Here is a 10,903-nt window from a genome sequence, read left to right as displayed (position 1 = left end):
CCCCCACTAGGCCTCTGGGTGGCCTCCAGATCCCACACCCAGGGAAAGTGCAACCCCCCAAGACAAATGACCACCCAGACCAAGGTCCAGCCAAACAGTAGCTTTATTAGTGAAGCTGAACTCTACATACGGTACAGTGTGTGCCCAGGTCACCCCAGGGTTTCCAGGGACTGCGCGGGCATTGGGACAATACTGTGTAGCGTTTACACTGGGGTGATATAAATAAAGCTTTGGTGTAGAGGTTTTCGGGAGAGGTTAACACTGCGAAACGAACACTTCACACAACCCCAGTTGTCAACACGAACTGGGTTTCTGGCCGGGGGGTAACTTCTAATGATGCGGAGCTGGGCCTGTTCCAGGCCTGAGAGGCGTCTAGGCCTGAGTCTCCGCCTGGCCCTGCCGCTTCGCCTTCATCTGCAGGTACCGCCCTTTGCCTTCCTCAAAGCGCTTCTTCTCGTCCTCAGTCTCGGGCTGTGGACACACAGAGGAGCAGGCAGGTTAGAGAACCAGTGAATGTGGGCACCGCCCCCGGAGGGCAGAGAGAAGCCGGGCCAGGCCCCATCTTCCTGCAGCCCGTAGGGCGGAGACCCCATTACTCTCCACAGCAGGCGGAATCTGAGCCCAGGGCCTTCTTGAGAATGAATTTCAGCTGGAAATGCAGTTGATAATGAACTTGGGAGAGGGGCCAAAGGGGGACCCTGTGTTTGCACTCCCAGGGAATGCCAGCTACTCTTGGTCTCTGCCCCAAAGCTAAGTGGGGACATACACCGTGCTGGCTGCGTGACCTTGAGAAGGCCACTTTACCAGGAGTGAGTGACCGCTTGTCAGCAGTCACCCCTGGCCAGCACAGAGGCCTAGGAAGTGGCACCTGGTGTCCACCTCACCTCTTCTCTGTACAACCTAAGAAGCCAGGTCCTCAAGTGACCAGAGACTTGGCCAAAGGCCATGTTTTGCCCAGGACTATCCTGGCCCATGCCTGCTGACCAGTATGACAGTGAATGGACCCCCTTTCATTCCTGAGGGTGGCCTGACCTAGCCACTAAGTGCTGTGGCCCCAGACAGAGGTCACGGCAACAGCACCAGCTGGTCACTTCCAAGACCCCATCTGTCCACTGCAGAGTTCTTTCTCACTGCCCAGGGGTCAGGGATTCAGGCTTAAAGAGCTCTGCTAATTCCTCTGGACAACACTGCCTTGAGACACTCTGAGGGTGTCTGAAAGCCAAAGAAATGGGGCAAGTGCCCTTCATCTACAATGACACCAAGCCCCAGCAGCTATTTTTAGGCCCAAGGGTTTTACAGGCAAATGGTATATTGACAAAAGAGAGAACACTCAGCCAGAGGACGGAATGTCAGGTTATACCCAACACTCCCTCCCTTTCAGCCTTCTCAGAAATGGTTCTCTAAGTGTCACCAGGTGTGAACTATCAGAAGCCCACAGCTTGGAGCCAACAGAACATCCGGGCATCTGATGCACTAGGTTGTGCTTCTTAGAGTGGTTCTAGTCCCTGTATGAAGACTCTTGGGGCACACGTGGAAAACGCTGACTTTTCCAAGATACTTTATTGAAAGCTGGCTCTGGTTTCATCTCTGGCTGGCTTTTTAAAAAATGAAACTTGAGGCTATGCAATTTGACCTAAAACAGCCCAGGAAAATGGAATGTTCTATCTCCATTTTATCAGGAAGTTCTAAGTTGGGGGGGGCACGAGACATCCTTGGGGCCCCAAGTACTCCAGCCCCTGCTGAAGGCACCCCAAGAAGACAAGGCCACTTCCTGCTGAGCCCAGCCCAAGGCTCCTACATACATCCAGGTAAAAGGTGCGAGATCAGGGGCTTCTCAAATGCGCATGTACGAATCACTGAGGATCTTGTAAGCACAGATTCTATGTGTCTGCAGTGGGTCTGGGGGCTGGGACCCGTTTCTAACACATGTTAGGCGATGCAAGGCAGCTGGCCCATGGAGCGCTGTGGGAAGGACCCTGATCCCTCTCTATGTCCATCCCTGTTCTAAATGAAAATGGAAGTCATGTCTGACTCTTTGTGACTCTATGGACTGTAGCCTGCCAGGCTCCTCTGTCCGAGGGATTCTCCGGGCAAGAATACTGGAGAGCGTTGCCATGCCCTCCTCCTAAGGATCTTCCTGACCCAGGGATCAAACTCAGGTCTCCGTCATTGCAGGCACAGCCAAAGTGGCCAAGAATGCAAGGTCAAGGCCACCAGGCTAAGACAGTGGGGACTTTTTCCTCTCCTGCCTCTGTATGGGACTTGCCTGGCATGGTTGAGACCTGTGGCTCCCATCCATGATACATAAAAACCCACTGGATTGTACATTTACACGGGCAACCACACAGCACATAATCATATCTCAAAACCACCGCAGAGGTGTGAGTGTCGTCCGAGTTTACAGAAAGTCAAAGGGAAGGTTCAGCGTGGCGGGCCCCCACCCAAATCTGGGCACGTGAGGAGGACAGCAGGGCAGAGGTGATGCTCATGGAACTAAATCCGGCCTGGACGCACATGCTCCCACGAGCACGCCGAGCACCATCCACGGGACCCTGCCTTGGGGAGCTGACCGAATGGCCGACCACACACAGGAAAGAGGCAGACGGTGCTGCACTAGGAAAGAGACAGTGGCCTGGACCAAGACCAAGTGGAGCAGAGGAAGATGGTCTCAAGGTCCAGGTGTGGTGAGGGCTCCTGGGAAGGCATGCGGGCACCCCCCAGCTGGTGAGAGTCTGTGTAACCACCCTGGAGGCGTCCAGGGTCATCACGTCCCCCTCCTATGGCGACGTGGGGCAGAGGCTGAGTGATCTGACCAAGCAACAGCCTGTACAAGGCAGAGCCACAGTTTGAGCTGCTGCCATCCCCCAGGTCAGCTTGTGCTGACAGGCTCTCAAGGGTGGGGCTGTTGGTGGGCAGCAGGGCACACGGTGGCCCTCCAGCATCATCCTGGTGAACATCCAGAATGAATCTGGAGCCCACCTGAGTCTGCAGGGGCCCAGCCTCTATAGCCTTCTGCACCCAGGAGAGGACAGGCCAGGGGCAGGGGCACATTCCCCTTCCAGCCCTGGCCTCAGCGCCTCCCAGAGGAGGCAAAGAGGAGACAGACGCTGCGCCTTCCCTTCCCACCAGGTCCCAATGCACCCTCAAGGGTGAGGGGGGCTCACGTGGCCCTGATGTGTGGCTGTGACGAGCCCGGCCCTCCATCAGGTACCCCCAAACGACTGCCGCTACCCCACCCCCAGAAGTCTCTAGACATGTGCACTGAAGGTTCTGGACGTTTCTCTCAGTACACGACCCCAGGAGGGCAAAAGCCCAGAGGCAGGTATAAGACCTGGTCAATTCCAGTGTCCGCCGGGCAGGGAGTGGGGAGGAGCCAGCGCCCGGCACCCAGCCCCAAGGTTGCTGTGCCGAGCGAGTCCCTGACATTCAATATTCTGCAGCTAATTCATCAGCCAGGATCTGCCCTCAGACAGACCTCCTGCCGCCTGATGATGGATGTGCAGGCAGCGGGCCGGCTTCAGAGCGCGGCCAAACCTTGTTCAGCCTGGGAACAAGGAGCTGGCGAGGGCTCACCCCTCACCTCGTCTCCAGGGACGGCAGCCTTTGTGGGGAGCTCTGGGCTCTGTGGATTCGGTGCTGCCACCCACATGCTGATGGCCCTTTCCTGCCCACCTGCCCTGGGAGGTGTTATAAAGACACCTCAGGGCTGGGGAGAGGCATGTGGGGGAAGAACAGAGCCAGGGGTGAGCAACTCTGCTCTAGGTAGAGGCAGGGTCCTACCCGGCCGGCTGCTGGACGCTCAGCCTCCCCAGGGCTGCGAGCTCAGATAAACAGCTCTCCCAGCCAAGTGACTAAGAGGGGCTACCACTTCCCTGCTGGGCGAGGAGCTGGCAGAACTAGACAGATGGCTCCCTGCACGCGGCCCCACCCACAGCCCAGCTGCCGCTGCCTCTTCACAGCCGTCTCCCTCCATCCGGCAAAGTAAATAAATACATAAGTTGTTGGCTGTTGCTGTTTTTAATGGGGGGTTGGAGGTGACGGGGAGAAGGACAAAGCTCCTCCATAGGAATCACACTTCCTCTCAAGTGCCTAAAGCTGTTGGCAGGAGCTACCAACTCCTGCAGGCTGCCCGTCCCCCAGCCTGAGGGGGAGGGCTTCCTGTGCATTTGAAAAAGGACAGGTGACAGCAAAGGAGCCCACTGGCAGCTCAGGGTGCAGTGACCCGTTTACCTGCCTGGTGGAAGAGACAGTGTGCACCAAAGGCTCTGGACGCTTCTCTCGGCGCTGGACAGACACCGGAATTGACCAGGTCTGGTAACTGCACCTGGGCCTCTGCCCTCCTCGGAGGGGTGCCAAGGACCATGGGGTCACTGGGACCTGCCATGTGGCCAGGCAGCTCCAGGATGCTCCCAGGGCCAGCTGCGAACCAGGGGTCTCCAGGAGGTGACGTGATGAAGGGTCTCCTACGGGGCCAGTGCAGGCCGCTCTCCACTCACAGCGATTACACTGCGTGTGTGCTCGCCAGCATCACACTGATGAACTCCTGTCATCATGAACAGCCTCGGAGACAAAGTGTATTCCTGTTTGCCAACACATAGCTGATGCCCTGGGACGAGGGCAGTTGGCCCTGGGGCTCAACTTAAGGCAGCTGGATCTTTGGAAGGTGATACTAAGGCCCAGGGACACAGGGGTGGGGATGGGGTCCCAGGCCTGGGCCCCCCGTGCTGGGGGCGCCCCGCTGGTTCCCGCCTGCTGGCTCTGGGCCTCCGATGTTCATCTTTCCCTCCTCCCACCAGCACTGTCTCCCGGGCTCCTTTCCACTGGTGGGGAAGCCTCTGGCTTTCAGAGCCTAACAGTGCAAACCAAATGTTTTCCATTTTGCATTCTCTGTGCTTCAAGAACACACATTTGGAACTTGGCAGAGAGGGTGAGTGACTAAGTTCCACCCTCAGTAAAATCAAGAACTTGTCCTTTTTGTAATTAATGAATGTCTGGTGCGAAGAGGGTTTCCAGTGGTGATAGAACAACTTCCTGTGAGCCTGAGGGACGCAGACCTTCTTAATTAGGAAGCCACGCAGCACAGCCTCTCCGGCCTTCATAACAGGAGGAGAGAGATCTTGGGACAATCATGCAGGCAATTAAGATATTGTCTGATGACCAGGGCCACTCGGGGTGGTGTGGCCAGGGGCACTGGCGAGCTGCCCACAGGTGGCTGTGTCCCCCAGCTGGGCCCACAGACCCTGACCTGGGGCGGGGATGGCTGCGCACCGGGAAGCCACAGTCTGCGGTCCAGTGTCTAGTTCCCAGGGGCCACAGACTGGACTGTGCAGCTACTGCACCGGGCTCAGCACCGCAGCCCCCAGCACACGGCATCACAGCCTCCAATGACAGAGCCAATGTGGAGAGTCATGAACACCCTCACCGGGGGTTCCCCTCACCCTAAAGCACTGGCTCCACTCCTCAAATAACTGCCCTCCTGTGCAACCACAAAGTTCACCTGCGGAAGGGTCAACAGGTGGCCAGAAGAGGCAGGGAACACAGATACTGCCAGGCAGGAGGCGGGAGGGTGCCACCCCCCAACAGGAGAGGGGGCTCGGGACCCGCGCGCAGTGCTGGCCCCTGGGTGGGGTGTGCCGACACGCCGAGCCCTTCCCACGGGCTGGGCCGGGCCAGGAGTCACGCTCACTGCCAGCCCTTGCCCTGCATGCACACTGTGTCAGCATCTTTCCCGCCATCTGTGTGAGGCCACACGATGCCCGGAACACAGTGGGGTCCCGGAAGCCTCTGCTGAGTGAATGAACAAGCAAACCAATGAAGATCAAAGCAAGAAAGCCTGAATCCCAAACCAACATGACTGTGTTAAAGATCAGAACCAACTCAATGGACGCGAGTTTGAGCAAACTCGGAGATGGTGAAGGACAGGGAAGCCTGGCGTGCTGCAGTCCATGGGGTCGCAGAGAGTCGGACACGACTGAGAGACTGAACAATGACGATTCAGAACTGAGGATTCTGCTCAGAGGACACATTCAGGCATCCTCCACCTCGAGCAGCTCCAGAAGGCTCAGACCACCGAGGGGCTTGATAGGGTCCTGCGCTGGTGACAGGAGGCACGAGCGGGGTGTCCAGTACACCTGGGGATGGACAACGCCCCTGATGAAGCATCTCTGCTCCTGCGGGCAGGGCTGGCATGCTATTCTCTGATTCTGTATGCACCTACCAGTGAGTGGGGAGGCCCTTCTGCACCCTTCCTACCCCTGGGGGTTCCAGGGTCTTTTCGTCCTTGTATTTCTGAGCACCCAGGAAGGGGCCGCCTTGGCCAAGGTGTTCAAGGTCTGCTCCATATCGACTTCACGTCAAAGTCACGTCTCATCGCTGTCACCATGGTCTGGGTGGGTGTGGATAACCCACCCCAACACCTAGTGAGGAGGTGGGTCGGCACTGTGTGAAGTCAGTGCTCAGCTCCCGCTGTGGGCCCAGAGCACACCCCAGCACCGGCCCTGTCCCGGGGACAGGGAACGGCCTCACGGGCACCCAGGCCCTGGGAGCTGGTCCTCAGGAAACCTGTATGGTGACTGGCCCTGGATGGGGCCCTGAGGTTTGGCCATGATGGAAAGAGGAAGCACCTACAGCTGAGAAAGTGCAGAGCTCACATTTCACCGCTTCTTGGTGGAGCCCCGCCAGCTATGAGCCAGCCCCTCCAAGAGAGAGGGAAGGCCGGTGGCCTCCTCGATTTCCTCCCTGCCTCCTGTTTTCATCCCGATTTGTCATTTCAGTGCTGCGACGGAGGCTCCTGGGTCCAGGCCCTGCCCTCCACCTGTCAGCAGTTCCTAGTGGACCAGGAGATGATGGTCTACAAGCAGTGGCCAAAACCCCCGCACCGCAGGTTGCTCTGAGGTCTGGGTTTTCTGGGAGCCAAGCAAACCGGCTTTGAAAAGACCCTGCTCCGTGACCCCAGTGTGACGTGGCCATGCTGCTCAGCTCACTGGGGAAAACAAATGATCCTTTTCCAAATGACCCATGAAGCAGTTGTGAATGCATGTGTCCAAATTGGCATCATGTGACTGCCCTGGCACAGGGTCCAGGTGGCTCCCTTGGCGAGGTGAGACCTCCCCCCAAGTGGGTCTCCCGGGACCTCGGGGTCTGCAGCACCCACAACTGAACCAGAGAATGGAAACCAGCCTTGCCCCCGCTTTAACACAGAGTCCACTAGTTCTCACGTTTGGGGATACTAAAGTCCTTCCACCAGGGTGGAAGTGGGTCTCAGGGAGCCACACCTCTAACTCTGCCCTTCACCTCGACCCTCGAAGTTAGAGGGCACGGCTGCAGGGAGGCCTTCAGAGGGAGCTGGCTGGCTCCACAGGCCACACTCGCCTTTAACAATCAGCCTGGAAGTGCCAGCATCTGCTGGCGTGGTGCAGCGGGCCCTCCCAGCATAAAATATTCATCAAGAAAAACTCCCACAGCCACGCTGCCTTCCGTGTCAGCCAGGCCTTGGGGATGGGAGCTAAAAATAGACTGGAGGAGAAGTACTGACAATGGGGGTGGGGAGGGCTGAGCCCCCACGTGCCACACGTGGACTCAGAGACAGACGACGCGGTGTTGGTGGTTCCCCAGTGAGTGCTGCAGAGGCCAGGCTGGAGGCTGGGGACTCTGCCCACCCTCCCCCACCAGAGGCTATTTTTATCCACATCAGTGGCCCCAGGACACCTCAGTGAAGAATCAAAGACCATCTTTATTTAGCAAGGATAGCCTGGGTCTACATGCAGCCGGCGGCAAGAAGCGGCCATCACCAGCACTGGCCCTGAAAACCTGGGAGTTCAGTCTCCGTCCCATCCCTTTCATCAAGCAGCTGACTTCCTTTCGCCTGCCCCCCCCCATCCCAGGGAACCCATCCCTTTCATCAAGCAGCTGACTTCCTCTCGCCTGCCCCCCGCCATCCCAGGTTCCTGGGTTTCTGGAAAGGGCGCAGGCAGCCCCCCAGGTACAGAGACGGGCCCAGCCCCGGAAGGCCAGGGGCTCCTCCACAAAGGGCTCCATGACCACAAGCAGCTCTCCATGGATTCCCAGATTGCTGCTGGCACTGGTCTTCCCAGCAGGCTGAGTTCTGGGGTACAGGCAGGGCAGAAGGGCCACCGCAGTGCCTTCAATTGAGCCTAAAGCAGCCCCTGGTTGGGCGCACCACACAACCACCAATAGCCGGACCGCAGACCTTGCCAAGACACCCTGTCCACCTGCATCTACAGTGGAAGGACCTTTTCAAAACGAAGATGGTGGATATCCTCAGATATCCTTGGTCTCAAGGCCATCTGGGGGGCCCTGCAGGCCCCACTCCTTCAGCCAACAGCAGAGGAAAGGGCTGGAAGGGAGGTCCTGGGCCAGACCTGCCCTCCAGCAGCTGGGGGGGCCACAGGTGGTCGCTGCCCCTCCTCTCCCGTGACCAGCCCCATCCCCAGCCCTCTCAGTTCCTGGCTCCTTTTGAGCTCCCCCTTCCACCAACTCCAGGTTCTTTTCCAGGCACAGGAGTCACTGGGTGATGGGGGAGGAGTAATAAGGCTTTATCCAGAAAGAGGAGGGAAGACCATTGAAGAAGGAAATTATCTGGGAAACTATGGCAGGAGCTGACACCGTGATGACTGGAGGGAAGCGTCCTGGCAGAGGAACAGCCAGTGCAAAGGCCCGGAGGCAGGACTGGGTTGGGGATTTGAGGAACAATGGCGGCCGACTTGGCTGGACCCGTCTGTGCCCAGGGCACCAAGGAGCTGCTGAACCATCAAGGTAGGAGAGGCAGCAAACGTGATTCTGTTCTAACATTTGCTCGGACACAGTGCAGTCAGGGAGGTGGTAGCAGGAACAGGGCGGGTATGCAGCTTGAAGCTGAGGGGGCAGAGAGGAGCCAGGCTGAACACACCAGGAAGAGCGGGGTTTGGGGGGGAGGTGGCTGGGAATGTTATATTTGAGATGCCTGCTGAGACCTCAATGTTATATTGAGATGCCTGTGGAGGAGACAGAGGAGGCAGCCTGGGGCCTGGGCCCACGCCCAACTGAGGGCAGGGTACAGGCAGGCTCTCTCAGAGCCCAGGTGACGAGGCCATGGGGTGGCTGTCTGGACACTGCAGAGTCCCTCAAAGTTGAGTCGTGCCAAAGCCAGGGAGAGGCCAGTGAGATTAAAGACAGAGAGTGTCCTTGGATGGGTCTGCCCTGCTGGAGCCTGGAGGCGAGGGAGGCGGGAGGATGGAGGTCAAGGCCCCGCTTGTGTGTGGTGCAAATTCAGTAAATAGGACGGAGATGCTGGGGGCGGCCAGGCTGACAGGTGTCCCCAAGGGGCCCTGTGGCAACATGGACAGAGACAGGACAAGGGTCTGGAGAGAACAAGGGTGAGCCTGCACTTGGGGCCAAGAGGATCAAGGCTGGAGGTCAGGCCTGTGGGCAGAGATCAAGGGGACACAGATCATCAACCAAGGGGCCAGGCAGGGTGGCAGCCATCCTGCTGCGCCATCAGGGTGGCGTGCAGGTGAGGTGAGCACCCCGTCCTTGGGCTCAGGAAAGCCCATCAAGAATGCTGGGGGGTGGTGGTGGGCAGGCGAGGCTTTCCCAGGGAACCCACCATGACCAATGTGAGGTGGGGGGTACTGTGGCTGAGGACCTGGGAGGGAGAGGCCGAGGCTGATGGACCCCTACCCTCGCCCCCAACAGGCCTGGTCCCTGGGCAGCAGGGCCAAGGCTGTATGAGGGGAGGTGTCAGTCCAGAGCCCACCCGAGGATGGCACCCTCCCTGGCCACCCCTTCCTTCCTTCAGTACGGTGAAGCCCCCATCTTTCAAGGCCAGGTTCACCAGCCCTCCTCTCTGCAGCCTCCCCCATCCCCCAACCTGCTTCACCAGAGCCCCAGGAGGGGCCGTGGGGGACGGGGAGGGACAGGAGAGGGCCTAGTGGGCAGCGAAGGCTCCTCTGGCCACGTCAGGGCCCTTCATGAGGCGGGATGGCTCCCCTGCCGGCCTGTGAGGCCCCAGAGAGGAAGAGCAGGGTGGGGGAGGCACGTTAGCATCTCGGAGAGGGGGGACTCAGCTGCCACCAAGAAGCGCCCCCCCACACAGGCCAGGCGGCCCTCCTCAGCCAGAGAAGAAGCACGCAGGACCCTGTGCAGTCCCCACGCAAGCCAGGCGGCCCTCCTCAGCCAGAGAAGAAGCAGGCAGGGCCTCGTGCAGCCCCAAGAGGAAGTGAGCTTCAGTGCCATATGTTTACTGTGGCAGAGGCCTTGGTACACGCTCTTCTCCAGGAGCTGGGGATCTGCGTGGGGCACAGACGCGGCGGGGGCGGTGGCAGCCCTGGGAGGCGCTTCTGGAAGCAGGGCTCAGACTGGCAGGGGGCCCGAGTCACTTGCCAGCCACTTCCACAAAAGTGCCAGGCATTGGAGACCCCAACACACCCCCACCCCTGCCCAAGCTTCTGTGCTCAGCACAGCCCAGCCCAACCTCAGCTGGGGATTCTGGCGTCCTCCTGGCCCCCTAGTGGCAGACCCAGGGCCTGACAAGACCAACCAGGAGCAGCCTGAACAAAGAGGCCTTCTCCACACCCAGGCTCCCACAGGCCAGCTGTGTGAACGTCTACAAGTGACTCAGCCTTGCTGGGCTGAGGGGGTCCTCACCAGTGTAAGAGGGTAACGTGCAGGGGAGCCTGGCCCCCAGGGCCGGGCTGAGCCTGGCCGAGAGAAGCAGGCAGAGGACTCAGAGCTCCAGGCAGGGCACTTACCAGATAGCATCACTAAGGAATGTGTGAGATTATAAAGCTCTCATTAGCCTCAAGGGAAATCTGGACACGTCATTCATTCCTTCATTTGTTCATTCATTCCTTCCATACACAATTACCGAGTGCCAGGCTTCCTCACCACTTGCCCCCCCACCCCC

The 10,903-nt window shown here is 58.9% G+C and overlaps 1 protein-coding gene across 1 annotated transcript in view; it reads right to left on the bottom strand.

Annotated features, from left to right (window-relative positions):
• Nucleotides 1-85: 85 nt before the first annotated feature.
• The window catches only part of ACOT7 (acyl-CoA thioesterase 7), a 68,721-nt gene continuing 57,903 nt past the window's right edge, over nt 86-10,903 (bottom strand). Inside the window, exon 11 of the mRNA XM_010850200.1 lies at nt 86-471. Within this exon, the coding sequence (XP_010848502.1) occupies nt 373-471 (99 nt within the window). The 3' untranslated portion in view covers nt 86-372. The remainder of the gene's footprint in view (nt 472-10,903) is intronic.

The sequence above is a fragment of the Bison bison genome, unplaced genomic scaffold (genome assembly GCF_000754665.1).
Source record: "Bison bison bison isolate TAMUID 2011002044 unplaced genomic scaffold, Bison_UMD1.0 scf7180017864289, whole genome shotgun sequence".
Classification (NCBI taxonomy): domain Eukaryota; kingdom Metazoa; phylum Chordata; class Mammalia; order Artiodactyla; family Bovidae; genus Bison; species Bison bison.
The sequence above is the reverse complement of the archived record's forward strand: the minus strand, read 5'-3'. Positions and strand labels throughout refer to the sequence as shown.